The 18,870-nt window shown below is 38.1% G+C and overlaps 1 protein-coding gene across 2 annotated transcripts in view; it reads left to right on the plus strand.

Annotated features, from left to right (window-relative positions):
• Nucleotides 1-18,870, plus strand: part of GRID1 (glutamate ionotropic receptor delta type subunit 1) — a 504,271-nt gene that overhangs the window by 374,469 nt on the left and 110,932 nt on the right. For both annotated transcript variants that reach the window (XM_050305784.1, XM_050305782.1), the window contains exon 5: nucleotides 6,364-6,417. In XM_050305784.1, coding sequence (XP_050161741.1) covers nucleotides 6,364-6,417 — 54 coding nt within the window. The remainder of the gene's footprint in view (nucleotides 1-6,363; nucleotides 6,418-18,870) is intronic.

Below are 18,870 nucleotides of genomic sequence, written 5' to 3' on the forward strand. Positions count from 1 at the left end.
TTCTGCAAGGATATGAAGGGAAAAGAAAAAAGAAAAAGCAGCTTTGGAAGCAGGGACTAGCTGCAACCTTACTGGGGATAAGACTTGGAAACAATTTTCCCTTGAATCCTGTTCAGTGGCAAACATAAAGTGAGCAGGTAATGAATTGTAAGAGCTGAGAATGATCCCTTATGAAAGACTTGTAAAGAGCTGAGATTTAGACAGGATTACTTCCCCAAACCCTCTTTTACTTATACCTTCATTATGAATAATGAATAATTTAAAAAGTTAAAAAAAAATAAGAGGGAAAGAAGGAAAAGGTAAAAAAAGAAGTTTATTTGTCATTGTTGTACTGGTTATTTTAGACATATGAAGGGAAAGGTGACAAATTCCCTCAGAAGAACCGGAGTTTTGGGATACTTGCCTATGATGATGTGGCGAAGGAGTATTTTTATTTTTTTTACTAATTTCATAATGTAAAGCTGACCCTGAGTATTTCCTAACCTCATCCCCCACTGCCCTGGTCTCTAAAAAAAAACTTGGGTCTTCTGCAGGCTGCCTCTTCAGATGCTCACTGGCCAGCACATTCTGTACCCTGTTTTCTGCTGTAAGTGCTGAGGAACACATTCAGTGCAGGTAGCTCAGAGAGCAGCTCAGTGTGAGCTCCAGGCTGAGCTCTGGGTGGGAGCCCCAGACAAGAAGACATGAACTGCTGACCCTTTGCATGACAAAAGGCCCGGGGACCTGTGGCACAGCCAGGTGAGGGACTGAGGGAGCCACTGAGGGACAGGGCTGGAGCTGACAACCCCTATAGACTGTCCCGCGCTTATACTGTGAGAGTATAAAATCCCAGCATTTCCTTTGTTTAGGGTCCCTCCTCAGAGGTACCAGCTCAAACTGCTATTCAGTTATTGCAACAAGATTAAACTATTTTAAAGATTGGGACATCTGAGACTCTGCTATGGGAAACCTGGGGCTGAGCCAGTGAGGAAACCTCAGCGTGAGGGTGCGGGGGTGTAGCTGCCCAGGGACCTCAGTGCCTCAGGGGGCTGCTCAGGTGGTGTGAGTGTGACCCAAGAGTGGGTCCTGGGTGGTCAGACAGGGAAGTTTCCTTAACATAAGCATCCTGGGGCTGGCCATGATCTGTCTGGCTGGTAGGGGTCTGCAGTGGGGTCACAAGAGGAACACAGCTGTGTAGGAGGGGCTTTGTGACAGGGCCTGGTTCCTGGAGCTGTGGTCTGGGGATGATCCAGTGACACGGAGCAGTCACTGCATTGCAGGTGTATCTGCTCTCTGATGACAGCTGTAATTAGTCATCGGTTAGAGTCCTGGTTTCATCTGGGATAGAGTTAATTTTTCTCTATCCCAGTAGCTGTACAGTGCTGTGTTTTGCACTCAGTTTGGGAATAATGTTGATAACACAGTGATGTTGTAGTTGTTGCCAAGTCGTGCTTACTCAAGGACTTTTCAGTTTACCTTGTTTTCCAGAGAGGAGATGCACAAGAAGCCAGGAAGAAGCATGGCCAGGACAGTTGGCCCAAACTAGCCAAAGGCATATTCCATGCCATAGAGCATCCTGCCCAGTATGTCAACTGGAGGAAGTTTAATGGGAACCACCAATCACTCAGGAAGGGGTTGGCATCAGTCAGTGAGTGGTGAGCAGCTGTACTGGTCACCACTTGCCTTTCTAGGGGTTTATTTTTCTCTGTCTTTTTGTTGTCTCAATTTTTATTACAGTTATTTTTTAATTATTTTATTTTATTTCAATTATTAAACTGTTCTTATCTCAACATACATGTTTTACCTTTTTTTTTTCTGATTTTCCTCTCTATCCCACTGGGATAGCTGAGGGTGGTGAGCAAGCTGGCTAGTTTCTGGCTGGAATTAAACTATGACAGCTGGCAATATTTTTGGTTTTGTGTTCTTTCAGTATTTCTCAGGACACCCTTTTCAAATTATTTTCTAACTGTGAACACCCCAGTTTACTCTGTTTCCTTTTCTCACTCTGGAAAGCTGTGATGTTCTTTATGCTCACCATTAAGGTAAAGGATGTGCAAGTAATAACCTTTGCTATTTTGATGTCCCTCCTAGCAAAACAGGATTTTATATCATGGATTTCAGGGTGGCAACCCTTGTTTCCAAAAATTGAGACACAGCGGGAACATCTGTGTTTGCCACCTGCACGACATTTCCTTCTAGGATCCTGGGGTTGGTTATGGGGCTTCCAGACATTCCTACTGCCTGTTCCCCATGGTACATAGCAAGGAGACAACAGGTTTGCAACTATAACACTGATGCATGTAATTCTAAACTCTTTAGCACATCCTGCTGTCACTGGAACAGTCTGCTCAGGTTTGTTTGAACACTCACCAGCATCTCTTTCAGTTGTGTCCAGCCACTCATCCCTGCATTCCTTTCTAGGCAGCCTGCTTTTTGCTGTTAACAGCAAGGTGTTGACCCTGGCAAAGCAGCCAGGTATTGTGGAAAAGAGCCTTCCCCATTACTGGCCACCCTTTATATCCTTGGAGAGGAAAGGATTGTTTCTGTTTCTTTTTTTTTTTTTTTTCCTTTGCAGAACTGATTTATTTCTGAACATAGCAGTATTTATTGCTTACTTTCCTAACTTCTCCTCTTAATCCTGCAACTGCCATTAGATAAAATAATGAACCGAGTTACTTACTCATAAAGGCAATGTAAATATTTGTTCTTCGTTGTATTCCAGTAAAATAATGTTGTCATGGATTATTGGCAGTAAATTATTTTAAGTTATATATTTAAAAGTAAACAAAGCTATATACATGAAACTATCTTGGAACATTTTTCATCTAGCATCTTATTTTTTGCTTTTATCATTGTTGCTATGAGATCTGAAATCTTAATGCTCATATTTTGATTTCCAGAGTCATCTTATTTCATTTCTATTGCAAATGCATTCTACTCAGAAATCATAAACAGTTTTCTACATTTTCTGCTCCCCTTCCCATCTTCCAATTCAGGCCCAATTCTGATAATATCATTTACATGTTGTCACTAATAGTGGTCCACTGAGTGTATTACAATTCTCTTGTTTGGGTTCTGCATTTTACGTTTGGCTCTTGAAACGTAGCTGGGGAGGAAGAAGGGCATACAGTCTCAAATAAACCTCTTTTTTCCAAATTTGTAGAAACTATTTGCTACTCCAAGAGAAAATAAAGGAAAGATGGATGCCCTTTAATTTCCAGTGTGCTGTTTATCTCAAAAGCAGATTTTCTATTTGATAAAAATATTGTGAGGCATTACTCCCAAGTACCAACTAGACCCTATGCACATATAAAGTGAACTAAGACATTTTGAGTGTATATTCATATTTTTTTCATAAAACTCCCCATTACATATTTTAACATGTGAACCTGCCCCAATAGATGGCAGCACTTTTCCTCAGCCACAGTGATCTCACAAATTCCTAGTCCACTTTCTTTATATAGAGTGCATTTGTGAAATAGGCTGTAATAGATCCTTCAAGGATGCTTCATAAACAATTCTTTTCTTTTTGAATGGGCAGACACAAACATAAGCAAATGGCAAAATCTTGAACGGCTTGAATTATTAGAAATGAGTGACCGTAATCTACCCAGTGCTGATACGCTTTTCCTCTTTAAAATAAAATAAACTCCATAACTTACAAACATGTCATTTCTTTCTTATTCTGAGAATTCTCAGTAAATTTTCCTGATATCACAGGTCTCCAGGACTTTGCTCTTCACACTGCTTAACTTTCATGAGCCTCCAGCAATACACCGGTGCTATCAGAAAGTCGAAACCTCTGAGAGGTGTTTTTCAATAGGTTTTTTTTTTTTTTTAGGATTTTTTAAGATGTCAAGTCTGTAAATATGGTGCAAAATCTGAAGCACAAAATGCAAGAAGTTTCTACTCCCTCTCAGCGTGTTTGGGTTTTGAGTAATGGTTCATGCTATGTGTTGCAGTTCTTAAGAGAAGACATTTAGAGTTATTTAAAACTTGACTATCTATGGAGATGTTTCTAAATACATTTCAGGCTATTAGAATGCAGAGCCATTGCCTCTGTAGGAGGAGCACTGAATGGTCTAGCACTCTGATGACTAAAGAGAAACTCTTAGCAACCTAAATTTAGGCACCTCATTTTAAAAACTTTGGCCCAGATATGTGAACCCAGAAGAATGAGTTACAATAATTCATCTCAAATTCCCTGGCTCTTTCAGCTTCCCAGACTTAGCATTTATTCATACAAATTGCTCACTGTTGCAGATAAATCACAAAATGTAGCCAGTGCAATAACTCTGCACCTGAGCATTATTTAATTCTGTGTTGCAAATGCTGGCAGTACTTTACTTTTTCTCTATATGTTACCGCACCTGGCTATTTTGACTTTGTCTGAACATTTTTGGGGGTGAATAGGGAGAAAATGTACAAGGTTTTGCCCTCCTGTTCATCACTGCTACTTTTCCTAAGAGCTGCTATTCCTCAATTGGGTGGTCAGTTTAATCTTCCTGCCAGCTTAAAATAAATGCAAAGGAGACAATTACCAAGGGGGACAATTTTTCAGTGCATGCTTAGGAGAGGATTATTTTATCAGAAGTGTTGTCTCTAGTGGTTCTCATCTGCTTTGACACCAGTTTTCATTATTTTCCCATGATGCTGTTTATGATGATGAAGAGAATTACTGTGCTCTGTCTGTGTTGATTTTTCTCTTTCCATGAGTTTGTGGTTTCTCTTTTGGGATTTTTGTTTCTTTAAAGGAGTACTTCACCTGGTGGACATGAGAAATAGATGGAGATATGTGTGTTGGGTACAATTTTTCTTATGTTTGTGTGGGTTATGCAAATGAGGAAAACTTTAAAACACATTTATTTAGGCAAGTAATCTATACCTTTTTTTTTTTTAAGCACAGTATAAATTAAAATTATTGTTAAAAATGTTGGTGTTAGCTGCTTAGTGAAGTTTTGCTTTGTTTGGTTTTTTTGGGGGATCAGGTAACAGTACTCCCTGTATTAAGGATGGATCTCTTGTCATTTCACTGCAACCTTAGAAGTTGTGGGCGTTTATTCTAAGCCAGTCATCTGTAGTCAGTGTCATCAGCGAAGGTGATTCATCCCATCTGATGCTAAATGTCTGAGAGGCTTATTATGCAAATCTGTTCTGAAGAGGAAGGTGGTTGATGATGTTCCTGCTCTGCCCAGTGCCACAGTCTACAGAGTGTCTCTGTATCAGTGCAATTGTTTTTGAACAGAGTTCAGAAATTATCCAGGTTAAGAAACGGTAACTGGAAGTATTTTGTTGATCTGTATTTGGTTTTTTAACCATGTTAATATCTGTTCAATAAATGGGGTCATACTGGCAGAGAAGAAGGAAGTGGTTGAAGGCAGGAACATTCAAAACTTTGTGTAATGAACCGCCTTCTGAAATACGTGTGTGCACTGGGACTGTCCTGTTTCATTAGGTGAGATGAACACACAACAGTAATTGTTTAACCATGTATTAAGCAGGACATTAACAATATCACTAGCAGTGTACTGTACACCTCTTGGTGCTTGCTATTGCTTTATTAGACTGTTGAGTATCTTCAAGTGAGTTTATCTATGTCAAACAAAGGGAATAGTTAAGAACTTGTATGTATGTTGCCAAATCTTTCCACTGAGGTCCTCAGTACTAGTATTGCTGTTTGTGATAGCAATCTTCCCCAGTTTTGCCTTCCTAGTGAACCATGAGGGTTACTTCTATATGGATAAATATGCTAACTGCTGAGGTGGGTTCTTTCTTTACAATATGTAGTGATTGTCCAAGTCCATACCAGGAAGCCAGAAAATGTGACCATGCAAACCATAACTACACCTTGGGTTATTGTGCAAATATGAAGAGAGGATGACTTGTGTGAACTTCACTTGGGTGTCTCAGAGTGGTGTTTTCCATGAAGTAGGTTAACCAACTGTTAAACTACCAGAGTTGCAGTGAGGCAGAGGCAGAGTGTTTTGGGAAGCACATTGAAAAGAAACTCAATCTAGTAGGATGCATTAGATATATCATACAAAAGCATAAACTCATGAACTGCATGTTTGGTGTGCACTTGTTCATCACAGAAGCCCTTATGCTGATGTACCACCCTGCTCCAGTGTGCTTTTGTGGTACATATACCTGATCAGGGTACTTTGGTTTAGGAACTGAAGTCAGGGAGAGGTGAATACCACCTATAAGAGACTGTCCCATGAAGCAGCAGAGGAAGAGATGACAAGAACTATACTGAAACAATGTCAATAACAATTAAAACAATCAAAATGAGCTTTATAGTACATTTTTATATAAGTTTTTTTCTGGAATATATTTCACATGTTTTATTTATTTTTATTATTATGTTTCTTTTTATTTTTGTAGGCTGTGGAAACCAACCTTGCATCAAAGGATAGTCACTGGGTCTATGTAAATGAGGTAAGAAAGTCAAAAGAGAAAATAGTTTGCTACATTGACTCATCACCATTTTTTGTTTCATATGTTTTGACACACCGAGACTGAGAATATACTTAACTGTACTGAGCATATACTTAACATTTTTGCTTTTTGAATGGCACAAGATGCAAACTCTGCAGTGTCATTGCTTGCCTGTCTTAGTTGAACTGGCATAGGTCCAACACCCGAGGTCAAGATAAAGCTTCCAATACACCTCATAGCAGCTGGGAGACTTTATTTTTACCTGCATGCTGATGCTATTTCATTAGCAATTTAGGAAGCAGAGAATATCTCAAAAGAAATGTCAAATATAGGCATCTCTATCTGCCAGAAGCTCACCCTTCACTGCTATGAAAGCCCTCACGCAGGTGCCAGGACAGGAAAGAGCGCTGAGGTGGTTGTGAGCTTAGCTCATTCAAATTTACATGATACACAGGTTTTCTCTAGCGCAGAACTGTGTTGGTGAATTGGCCAAGATCCAGAATAGCATAGATTCAAAATTTGATGTTTCCTCTCTGCAGCAGACGGTGTCCTGTCCTGCTACCGTGATTATTTATTTTACCTTAGTACCATTATGTCCCAATGGGAATCCATTCAGATTTGAATTTACAAAGTGATGAAATGTTGTATCATATATAATAATTTATAAATCACTGATAAATTGCAGTTTTTTATACATTTGTGGTTTTAATAATGATTCATTAAAAGATAGCATAATATCTAAGTTAAAAAGAACAGTGTTCATTGTCTTATTTTTATACTATAAATACATAGCCTTTAATTTAATAATGAATTCCTTGGTTAATTTCTCATTCCTTTCTTTGCACCTAGTTAATAATTTTGGATAGGCAAGTTTTAATAATACCTATAAATTGTACTGTGTGGCATTAGAAAGGCTCTGTAATTAAATAGGGGTTAGGGAAAGCTAGTGAAATCCCAGCTTGTGAAGGCTTTATAAATTCTTTCTGATCCTTGTTACATTTAAGTACCTCCTGGCTTGTCAGCTGCAGTAATGACCCACTACAAAACCTCAGCAAGATGCCCAGAGAGTCAGTGTTTATATCCACATAAAGATAATACAGTGCATATTTCCCTAAACATTTATAGAGAGGGAGCGTTTGTGAATTTTTTATTGTTGTGTTATTGTTCAGATGTTAAAACTCACTTCATGAGGCCTGAATCTGGAACATCACAATAAAAGCCTTCAGCACTCATGCACTAACATGTGCATGCATACACATGCATGAACACATCACGCAGGGTGTCAATTCTGCTTCTATTTTTGGAGCTTTTTTATTTTTTCTCTTTTATGGCTAAAGACTGGATAGGGAAGCCATGATAGCAACATGTAAATCTAAAGTATAACTTTCTGGTGAAAAATATTGGTACTCATAATTATAAATATCATAAAATGAAATTAAATTCTAACAGACAATTACAGAAGCTTTTTAGACTCATGAAACTTTGGAGAACTCTTTGCAGGCAAAAATCTCTTAACTGTCCTCTTTAACAGAAGAGTGTTGGTCTTTGTGTGTGTGCTTAGAGCTACTATGAAAAGATGGTATATTAAGCATCCACATGAATGCATCTAAAGACAGATGGAGATTCCTTATGGCTTGCTTCTTATTTAAGTGTGCATGTGAATACCCCCATGCTAGTAAGAAGACAGACTGATCATCATGATCACCATGTACAAGTTTCCAGTTGGTAGTAGTGAGAACTGCAGGAGTACTTGATGGAAAATATAATGCTGATTGTTGCTGTGATTTGAAGAGTGGAATGAAGTTTTAATTCCCAACAATCAGCTCTTCTCAGTCAAATCAGATCTTTTTGATGTAATTCTGCAAGTGTAGCAGTCCATTATGTAAATGTACCAAAAACTCAGCTAGGCCTTTATTTCTCCCAGGTAGATCGAAAATCCCACCCTTCCCTGTTCACCCTCTGTTCTGTGTGACCTAATGATCCCATTGCAAGGAGAGAGAGATGTAGGGCTGAAGAATTTAAGGGCCTTGAACAGCTTAGATTGCTGAGGTCTATTGGTCTGGAACACCTTTTGTCTGCCCTATCTCTCACCTTTTGTCAAGCCAATGAGGTTCTGAAACTTGGACTTACCTTGCTTTAGTAAGAATGACTACAGAGCATGCTATTATTTCAATAAGAGATCTTTTTTTATTGGTTTACTTCACTTAAATCTAGTTTACTATCCCTCTACTGATAATTTTTGGTTTTTTTTAACTTGTGCACCTTCTCATACAGTAAGACAGGAGTTAGGTTTTGGAGTTAGACTTAAATTTTGTTAGGTGAGCAACACTGCCCAGCTTGGGATGAGATAACTTAAATCTCTATGGCTGGTAAGCTTATTGCCCAGCAAATGAACCAATGTGGAATGTAAGAGTTGTTCCCAAATTACAGAGCTGTACTGTCAAAATCCTGTTTGGTAGCTTTTAAATAACCCAGGTCTCTGTGCTGGGGTATCTGTTCAGTTTGGGTGCCACTGCTGGTGCAAAAGGACTCTGCCATCTCAGTGAATTGAGAGTTGAATTTATTGCATAGGGTTGGAAGGCTGAAACAGTACATGGCAAGATTTCTAGGATAAGATAATACACAGAGATGGGTCTTAGCAGGCAATGTCATGTCCTCATACATCCTCTTTGAAGCCAAGTCATAAAAACCTTACTGCTTTAAAAATATATACTTATAAGTGTGTCTACTTTTCTGATTTCAGACAGTGTTATGTTTCAAACTTGCAGAACTATCAAAAGTACTGGAGATTAGAGGGGGAAAAATCTTTTTCTAACTACCCATCCCCTTTTAGATTTATATTTCATCATCTGCACTTTTTTTTAATTCATCTGGAAATACTGAATCATCCCTTGCATTCATTTAGGTAGCAATTCTACCTGAATTCTGGGTTAAACATGCTGAGTAGCTTTTTAAGAGCAAGAATATTTGTGATTTCTGTAGAAAGGCAGGCAAAAGCAAACAACTCTTCCAAACAATGACATGCTTAGCTGTGTCTCCAGATTAGTCCAAAACATTTTGTTACCTGTGTTGGGAGTTGCCAATGACTAGTAGTTTGGACCCTACTGAAGATCTGCTAGAACATATCTAGTGTTCTGCTTGTGCTTTTTTTGTTTGTGCTTTTAATTGTTGAAGTGACCCATCAGCTTTGATAGATGTGTGTTGCTGCTTCTTTTGGCATGACTGGCATAATTGTAGACAACCCCTGTTTTTTTGCTGTTTATTTCCTGTCTTTTTTTTTCTAGTTTCCCTTCCTATTTTTATTTTTCTCTTTTCTTTCTCTTTCATACCTGACATCAAGCATCTCTGTTCCTTGTGACATTTTTCATTCTCTCCTTCTCTTTTTCTGCCTTTTCCAAGAAAATGCTGTGCCTTCCCCAGAGCACGTATCTGTGGGAGAGGCACAAGAGCACTACTTGAAACTGAGTTTCTATGTGGTTGTACCAGGAGCAGTGCTCTGGGAGCCTGTGTCTGCTTCTTTATTAGAAACAGCAGTAGGTCTGGGAGGATAAATAGCACTAGAAACCATCTTTCTCTCTGGGACATTTAATGGGTTTGAAATTTTCTTCATTCCAAGGATAGAGAAAAGATAAAATATACTATTCTGCAAAACTGCAATATGGACCAAAACAAGTAATCAAATTTAAAATGGTATTTTATCCCCTCATATTAATATATTTAATTCTAATTCCAGTTTTCTAAAGGCTCATTATTTTTACATGTAAATCAGTATGAAAAGCAATGAACTACTCTTCATGGAAGAGAAATGGGTACTGAATTTGACTGATAGTTCAGTTGAGAGTTGTTTTACTGTTATCTCATCCGTCCTTTAATTTCTTTTTCAACAAACTTCCACCACTATTCAGAAGTTTAATTGAAAGCTGTAAGACATGGCAAGACAAAGCACAAGACTACTGATTATACAGGAGATTATTTTTCATGAAAGACTAGTAGGGATGAAGAGAGGGCAACATAATGTTACATGCCCAAACCATGTGAACTCAGGGAGAGCTGAGGGACAAACCTTGTTCAAAAGCTGCCTGGAAATATGCAAAAGAAAGAGAAAGACTGAGAAAGACTTTTTTTTTTTTTTTAAGTGCCTTTTTCTTTTTTTTTTTCTTTTAAAGAAACGCCCCAGAGAAAAGAAATTAAAATAAACGAAGATTTTAATTTTCCTGGCAGTCAAAAAGTAATGTTGGGATACAGACAGAACTTCACAATTTCCTGTGATTGACAGCATTATCCCTACATGTTAAAAAAAGTTAAGGCAGCCGTCACTTCAGATTTCATTATGGCTAAGGAAGAATGGGCTGAGGAAACCAGAAGATAATTGGTGTGAAAGTGATTATGACATGGTAGCATGCACTGTTTGGAGAAGAGGAAGAGGTGAGAAAAGGTCAGTGGGGATAACAGACAGCAATAAAAAGATTTCACAACTTTAGAAAACTAGTAGTGATTTTGGAAAGATAATGCAGTAAATAAAGGATGGCAAAATATCTGTGGAATTCTGTTAAGATTGTCATGATTCCAATGGGTTAACTTCAGAACCTGAAATCAGAGATGAACTCTAAAGAAAAAATGTTGAGAAGAAAAAGGGAGGAGTGTAAAGGTGTACCAAAGTAAGTGACTATAAAATGAGGCTGTGGTTCAGAATGAGTCATACTAGGTATCACAAAAAGTAACCAGAAAACATTTAGGTACAGCAGAAGATAAAGGAAAGTATAAGATGATTACTCGATGGCAAAATGAGGTTCTAATGTTTTTACATTCAAACATTTTTTACATTTACAGTTCCTTGATGCTGACTTTGTACAAACTATTAATTATAACCAGACTGTTAAAAACATATTGTAGTAGACCCAGTTTATTTACAAAAATCTGAGGCACTCCACCAGATGTGATTCAATATAGAGAAGTGCCGAGTATTTTGCATGTGGCTGCAAAATGTGGTATAGTTGGTGAGCATTTGCAGGAGCAACTTAGAATCCTTGTGGATAAAAACCAGAATGACAATCAGTGCTGTTGTGGTCTTGCTAAGGAAGCAAATGTAGTGTTCAGATACATTACCAGAAACATTCTTTGTAAGATAAGGCAGGCAATTATTTCACTGTGTTTGACATCAGTTTGGCCTTATTGGAACAATGTAGCAAGTTTTGGGCAAGATACTTTAAAACAAAACAAGAGAATGTGGAACAGTATGGAAAATTTAGAGGAGAGCACATGGTATGATGAGAGCTCAGTAAAACATAACCCATTCAAAGAGGATGAAAATCTTAGGTTTGATTCTTATGAAACTTAAGATGGAGCAAGGGTATAGCAGCACAAACAAAACAAGAATCTGATCACATGTTCACTCTGGAAAGATAAAGGAAATGCAATTTAGTCTTCTGCAGTAAAAATGAGATCTAGTATTGGAAAGTGGTTTATGATCTAAATATGACGGTATATAGAACAACTTCCTTGGTTACCTTCGTTCATCCCATCATTTGTCTTTCTTCTCACCTGGTTCTGCTATTGTTTTTTATTCTTTGTTTTTCAGCATCCTACTCACATTATGTAAGTCTGCTATATATTTTCACATGTCAGTATGGAAAGACAAATACAACTGAGTTTTGAATGCCACTGGGTATTTTCTGATCTGCACCTTCTGTTCTAGGTCTTTTCACACAACATTTTTCAATATGGTTCATGACAGTGACAGTTCATACAAAAAGCCACTGCATATACTTCTTATCAAATCATTTATTCAATACTTTTGGTGGCAAACATAAATATATGGGAACTGTGACTCGTATTTGATTTCCAGTCATCATGGAACTCCATCCTTCTCTGTCTACTACTGAGTAAACTGGAACGATTGTGTTTGATTAGATTCTGTCAGCCAAATCCACCCTTGGGGCTGCCTCAGTGATTTGACTTAGCCAGGGATGAACTTAGCATTATATTTCTTGATATCAGTCATTTGTAATGGGGGATTATATTGTAATTTTGTGTAGTTTTGATAGAAGAATGCCTAGTAATGGATTACTAGCACTTTCAGTGCTTTAAAAAATATATTTAATTGTAAGGTGTAAAAAATGAGTCTGAAAGCTAAAGAGTAGAGCTTTTACTTGACTGCAGTGTTCATTTGCTGCTTTTCAATTGTATTGATTCTCATTGATTCAAATCAATCCACACTAGATCAGATACAAAGGAGTATTTGTTGGTAACATAAATTACCTTCTTTTATACTCTTAAAATCACCACATTCTGTACCATATGGATTAACAAATGCTGAAATTCAAACAATATTTCCTTTTATCACGTTAGTTCCTTACCGTCTAAATGATCGGGTGCTCTCTAGAAAGGAATGTACTACGGGGTAAAGTCCTCCTTGTAGGTCAAGTACCAATCCCTGTGGATATTTGTCATGGCACAACAGTTTAAGAAGGGAGGAGGTGTTCGCAGGGACTTCCCAGTGGGTGATTGTATCTCTCAATTTCACTCCTCACCATACAGTTTAATGCTATGCAGAGGAACTTGACTCTCAGGTCACATAGGGGCTCGTTTCTTTATTGCTTAGAAAACTTGTGCTGTCATTTGGAAAAGTAATAAAAAGATGTGGAAATATAGCAGAGTACACATTTCAGCAGTGGCAGGAAGCCTTAGACAGAAAGTGCTAAGGGACTTGGAGAACTCTGAGCCATGTGGAGATGATATTGTCCTCATGACTTGAATATAAGTCAAAAATTTTAGACAGCAGTTGACCTTATTCTTCTTGTTTGGACAGATGACACTTTCCAAATGATGCTGGTGGTGTTGCCAGCAGATTAAGTTGTAGGTCTTCAGCTGACTGATAAAACTTTCCCAAACTTAGCCTAGGTGATCAGTCAGAACACAGTGCAGAAAAATGGCTATTGATGCTTTTTGCTTCCCCCTTTCAGGAAAGGAAATGTACTCAGAGCATGTTTCTGCTACTATTTTTCTGGATTCAGCTCAACTCTCTTATTTCCATTGTTTTCATAGGTCTCTCTTCACAGAGTTTCACTGTCTGTAGAAGGCAGTTTGCTCTATGAGGGACAAGAAAATGCCCCATCATCTCTTTCCTGGTGTGACACATTTCTTACTTTCCATTCCTATCCTGCAGCCTCATTACTACTGCCAGTATTTGTTTTCTTTCCTTTTCCCACATCAGACATGCCCAGTATGTCCCTAATTACCCATCCTCTTGATTTGAGAAACAAACGGTTTCTCAACTGTCATCTGGGTACTTCTTCATTATTTTCCTCTATAAAATATTTTTTTAAAAGTTGAGAGAAAGGAGCAGAAAATAGAATAGTAATTATCAGATAAAGTCTATCTCAGCAAGCTACTTTTTTCCCCAGGGGTAGCATGTAGGAAGGTGTTAGATAATGAATGATGAGCAAAGTTTTCCTAGCACATGGTTTGTAGAGCAATATTAGGAAAACTTCTGACTTTGGAAGAAAAGTCCCTTATGAATACAATGTTTGTTCTTCACTTTTGCTTGGATACTTTTTTTCTAGAAATTTCTCTTTTATATGCATTTTGGGCTATGAACAGGTAGACCCTGTGCAAAATTTCCCATGAAAAATGTTATGCCCTGATTTTCACTTGGGTAGAGCCAGGACTGTTAGATAGACTGGAATTCTTTCTTAGGATTTCTCTTCATATGAAAGTGCCTAATATTTTTTTTTTTAGTTCCATTTTAAAGCATCAGCCTGTGTAATGGTATTTGTGTTTACTTTGATAACCAGAAGTTAGTAAATCTTTAACACTTCCCAGTGTCTTAGTTTTGCTTGGAAAAAAGCAGACTTTTAAATGACCACTTAGCAATGCAAGTGAGGCAAGCTTCTAAGATATTTTAAAATTATATAAAAATTAACAGGGTAAAAAAGTAAAAAAATTGAATAAAAATACAAGTAATACACTGTGAAAATTTCTTAACCTTTAGAAAATGACATATTTCAATGCAAAATGTAACAATTTACAATTACAATTTATTCCAATTGTATTCCAGATACTCTATATTTATTACTTGCCTAAGGAAATCTTACTTCCCTACTATCTTTGACACTGCAGAATTTGTATCTTATTTATTTATTTTCACAAAAAAAAATCTATGTGCTTTTTTCTGTGGGTTTTTTTGGTGTTTTGGTTTTTTGGTTTTTTTGGGTTTTTTTTACTTGTATATGTTTGAAAGATATACATATGAAAGTGTACTGCATGTATACCTGCATCACTCTCAAATAAATTAGGGTTTAGAATTAATCTGCAGTTTTAGTCAGTTAGGAGCAAGATTATAGATGAGTTTTGATGAGTTGTTTTATCAGTGAATTCCACTCTAAAAATAATGTTGGGGTTTTTTTTCAGTTTTGTCCAGCTTTTACTATCATTTTGTTTGCTTGTTTTTTATTATTTTTCCCCTGAGATAAATAATTTTTAATTTAGAATAATATTCTATTACATCAGGGATCTTTTACTGTGTAGGTACTCGCTATGATCTGAGAAAGACATCTGGACACCCAGTGCAGAGTCCTTATATCCAGAAATAGAGCTAATTCAACTAAATTATAAATAAATCCCTGTAGAGATTTTTAGGAGCATTGGGTAAAAAGAAGTGAGGTAATGTTGGATGTATGGGAGGACAATGAGAATGGGAGTTGGACAGGTGGTCATGCAGACTTGTATTAAAATGCTTTCTGTGCTATGAAGAATGGATAGTGCCCTTTCCTTAAGGGATTAATCTTTATGGATATATCTGTTTCTGTTCATGTGGGATGCAGAGAAGCCAGCATGATGGAACTGTTGAATAAATCTATGTACAGGGTGAGCTGTGGTGAATTTTTTGGTTTTTTTTTTTTTTAAATGGTTAATTGAATGATGTTTTCTGGATTTTCAACAAGTGTCCCTTTTCAGATGCAAATAGTGCATTGAGGGGACTTAGAATAACCCAATAAACAGCATTGATACTACTGAAAAAAATCCACATATAAATCTGTAAGCTGTCTCCACGAGCATTCCTGTCCTCATTGCCTTTCAGTTTAATCCTCTGGTTTTCTCAGGGACATGCTTTCTGGAAATATGTTTTGGTTATTTAAATTATTAATTTCATTAAAATTTATAATTTTCTGTCATTACCTCTAGGAAAATAGAGACTATAATGTGAAACATAATTGTCTCATTTTGCGATTTGTGTTATGATGGTTGAGCACAACTAGAGCGGATTTAAATATTCCCCTGAGCAGTATGACTAAATATTGCACACTAACTGAAGTTCTTTGTGTGCAGATAAATAAACAGATAAACGAATTCCCCAAATAGCCAATATTTATGTGCAAATAAATAGATAATGCCAGAAAAATTTGTTATTAATATGCCACATGAACAAAAATAGAGCATTTAAAGGAATATCTTTTAAGCATTAAGTCAGGTGGTGAGAACTAATATTAGTCTGGGTGAATAGTCAGTCTTACACTTATGTCTGCCTACCAAAATATTTAAGTGCTCCCTGCTATTTTGGAAATAGCCAGTCTTTCCCTTTCTAAAGGAAAAAAAATTAGGATAAGAATACTTAGATATGAGAACAACTTTTGTCCCTGGGTAAACTGTTCTCCCTCCACCCTCATTCAAGAAATTCAATATTTACAGGCTTTAGGGCAAACTACTGTTACAGGTGCCAAGTAATAGAGGGTTGGGCTCTTTAACCTTGCACAAAGCATATCCCTGAAACAAGCCAGAACTCACCATCTGTAAATATTTACCCTATAATGCAGTATCAACATCATGGGATTGTGAAAGCCAAAAAGTGGTCATTTGATACAGAATTTTGCAAGGAGTATTGCCTGGCCCAACCAGCTGATAAGCTCTACTTGCAATACAGCATTCATGCGTGGTATAAATGGTAATAACTGTGTGCTGGCTAATGATCCAAGAACAAAATTGGAAATTTGGGACGCATTTGTTTTGGGGGAAAAAACCCTCTAGGACTGAATTAAATAATTCGCTCAGTTTCACAGTGCAAAGAATTTTTTTTTATCGTGTGCAGGAAGGAAACATATTACTTTTAAACAAATAAGTAGATGAATAGACTTTAATTGTAAGACCAGCGTGAAATCTGTTTTCCCTTGTGACTCCAAGTTTTAGAACTACTTTTTGGATATATGCTGTTATTCTGTTGAGTGTAAAAGTAAGAACGAACTTCACATATACTTCTTTTCCCTTGTTTTTGGCTTGCCTTTTTTTTTTTTTCTTTCTTTTTCCCTGTATTTATCTCAGTTGGGACGCAGGTGACCTTTCTGCGTGTGACATTTAAGATTTCACGTGCTACTAAGCCAGGACTGTAAGTTTTCTGGAGACAAGCCTGCAGGGCCTTCCAGTGCCAGGCAAGAGGAAGGGATGAACATTTCCCCTTGGGGAGTCCATAGCAAGGCCAGTGCAGGATGGCTGTGACCTGCAGTCAGGCACTCAGCCATGCTTTCCTGCTCCTGGACCTGCCTAGGTGCCCTGGGATGCTGCCTGTGGCTGTACCACCCTGTGAATTGGCTCGGGAAGGCCCGGAGTTACCTTTGGTGTTTAGAGCAGCAGCTCTAAAATGCAGACATAGGCCTTTTGTTCCCAGCACTTTCAACAGCAACTTTTTTTCTCTGCGCTTTAACATTTCTAAAAAGGAACCCAATTTCTAAAAGGAGGGGATTGTTTGCTGATATAAATATCCATCAGCTGAAAAAAAAACAAACCAGGAGCTTTGTTCCCCTTGGCATTATGTGCTGAACTGAGGCATTGAAGGATTTAGCTACTGTCAGCTGGTTACACAGAAAAAGGTGGCCCTTTCAGGGTTAGATTTAGCCAAGTTTAGGTTCTGAAATTCCCTCCAGAGGCTCCCATTTTTCTTTAGCTGATAGTGACATGGCTTTTACATTCAGGACTCACTTGGTGCCTATAGATAAGTGGGAAGAACCTGGGTTAATGTGCCTATCATAACTGATCTCTTTTACTGCCTTACTTCTGGAAATCCCATGGAGGAAGCAGTTCTGATCTGCTACAGATAGGCTTAAAAGTCTCAGGTGAAGCATTTTGACACGGGTTATGAGACATCTTTGAAAGGCTCTGTATCACTTAGAGAGAACACAAAATGTGTTTGGTGCGAGCTGAACTGAAGGTTTGGATGATTTGTGATTCCTTTTTTTTTTCTCTGTTTCCAGCCACTCGGTCTGAGTGTGCCTGCCAAGGGATGCAGCCTAGGAGGTTATGAGCTAAAGCTATGCCATAAAACTGTCTCTCCCTCTGACTGCAGTTTAGACATGGGGTGTGGTTTTAACACACACACACACACCCCCAGCCCCAAAAAAGAGAAATCCAAGATAGCAGCCTGGACGAATCCGTAGAGCTTGTGGGTCTACTTCAGTATCTGATTGCAAGGCTACAGGTGCTGCCCAGCATTTTCTATTAAGCTTCAAAATCTTTTCCTTTACAGGAATATATTTTTTTTCTGATTTACTATTTTCATGCCACACCAGTTGGTCTGTCATTAATGCAATGAATTTCACCTTCTGCAAAGTTAAAAATTCATGTTCCTAAAAGATGATGGGAAACTGGCAAAGAAGGACTAACCTGAGCCAAAGCTATGGTACAGTCAACCGTAACAAGTAATTATAATAACCTCACGGTCATTTCACTCACAGCTTGACAGAGAAAATGGCAAGAAAACAAAAAAAATTTTTTTCTTTGAATGTTAAATGTCTGGGGTCAGGTTCACTTCTGCTGATACACATCTCAAGGTGAGGGCCCTGCTGACTAAGTGCAGCGACAGGAGTGATTTGCAGTCCCCTGCCCTGCAGGGGGCTGAGACAGCCCTATACAGGCTGGGCATTGGGTTGGCCCAGCTGGGACAGCCCTCCTGTGCTGGAAATGGGCTGATGTGAATTCCAGATGCTGCTGGTGGCTGTGGTGAGGAGCTGGGATGTAAAGCAGGTGCTCAGGGGATGAGTGCAGACAGCAATGCCACTGTGTCTGTTTTCTTACAGTGAACTCCTGCCAGGAGAAAACATCACAAACTGCACCTTTGATATGATTTCAGGATCTACTAACCCTGTGATTTTCCTAGGGTAAAAAAAAAAAAAAGAGGTTTTGGTTTTGTGTTTTTCTTCAAATACAAAATATGTAAAGCACGTAGTTGAGTTGGCTGCAGTCCCAGTTCAAGAGCAGTAGATGCAGGCTCTGTCCCAGGATGGATTAGGAGGCTAAGGCATGTGAAGGTCTGCAAAGAAGCTTTAGAAAGTGCAAAGCCTGGAATGAAGAGCGGCCTGTCCTTTAGATCTCCTTGTATCTTATCCCAATTTATTGTGTGCAGAAATTGGTGTTCCTAAATGTGTCAAATCCTTCCATGAAATTTCTCCTATTTTTTTGTTTCCTGGT

The sequence above is a fragment of the Myiozetetes cayanensis genome, unplaced genomic scaffold (assembly GCF_022539395.1).
Source record: "Myiozetetes cayanensis isolate MyiCay16 unplaced genomic scaffold, myiCay2020 scf10, whole genome shotgun sequence".
NCBI lineage: Eukaryota > Metazoa > Chordata > Aves > Passeriformes > Tyrannidae > Myiozetetes > Myiozetetes cayanensis.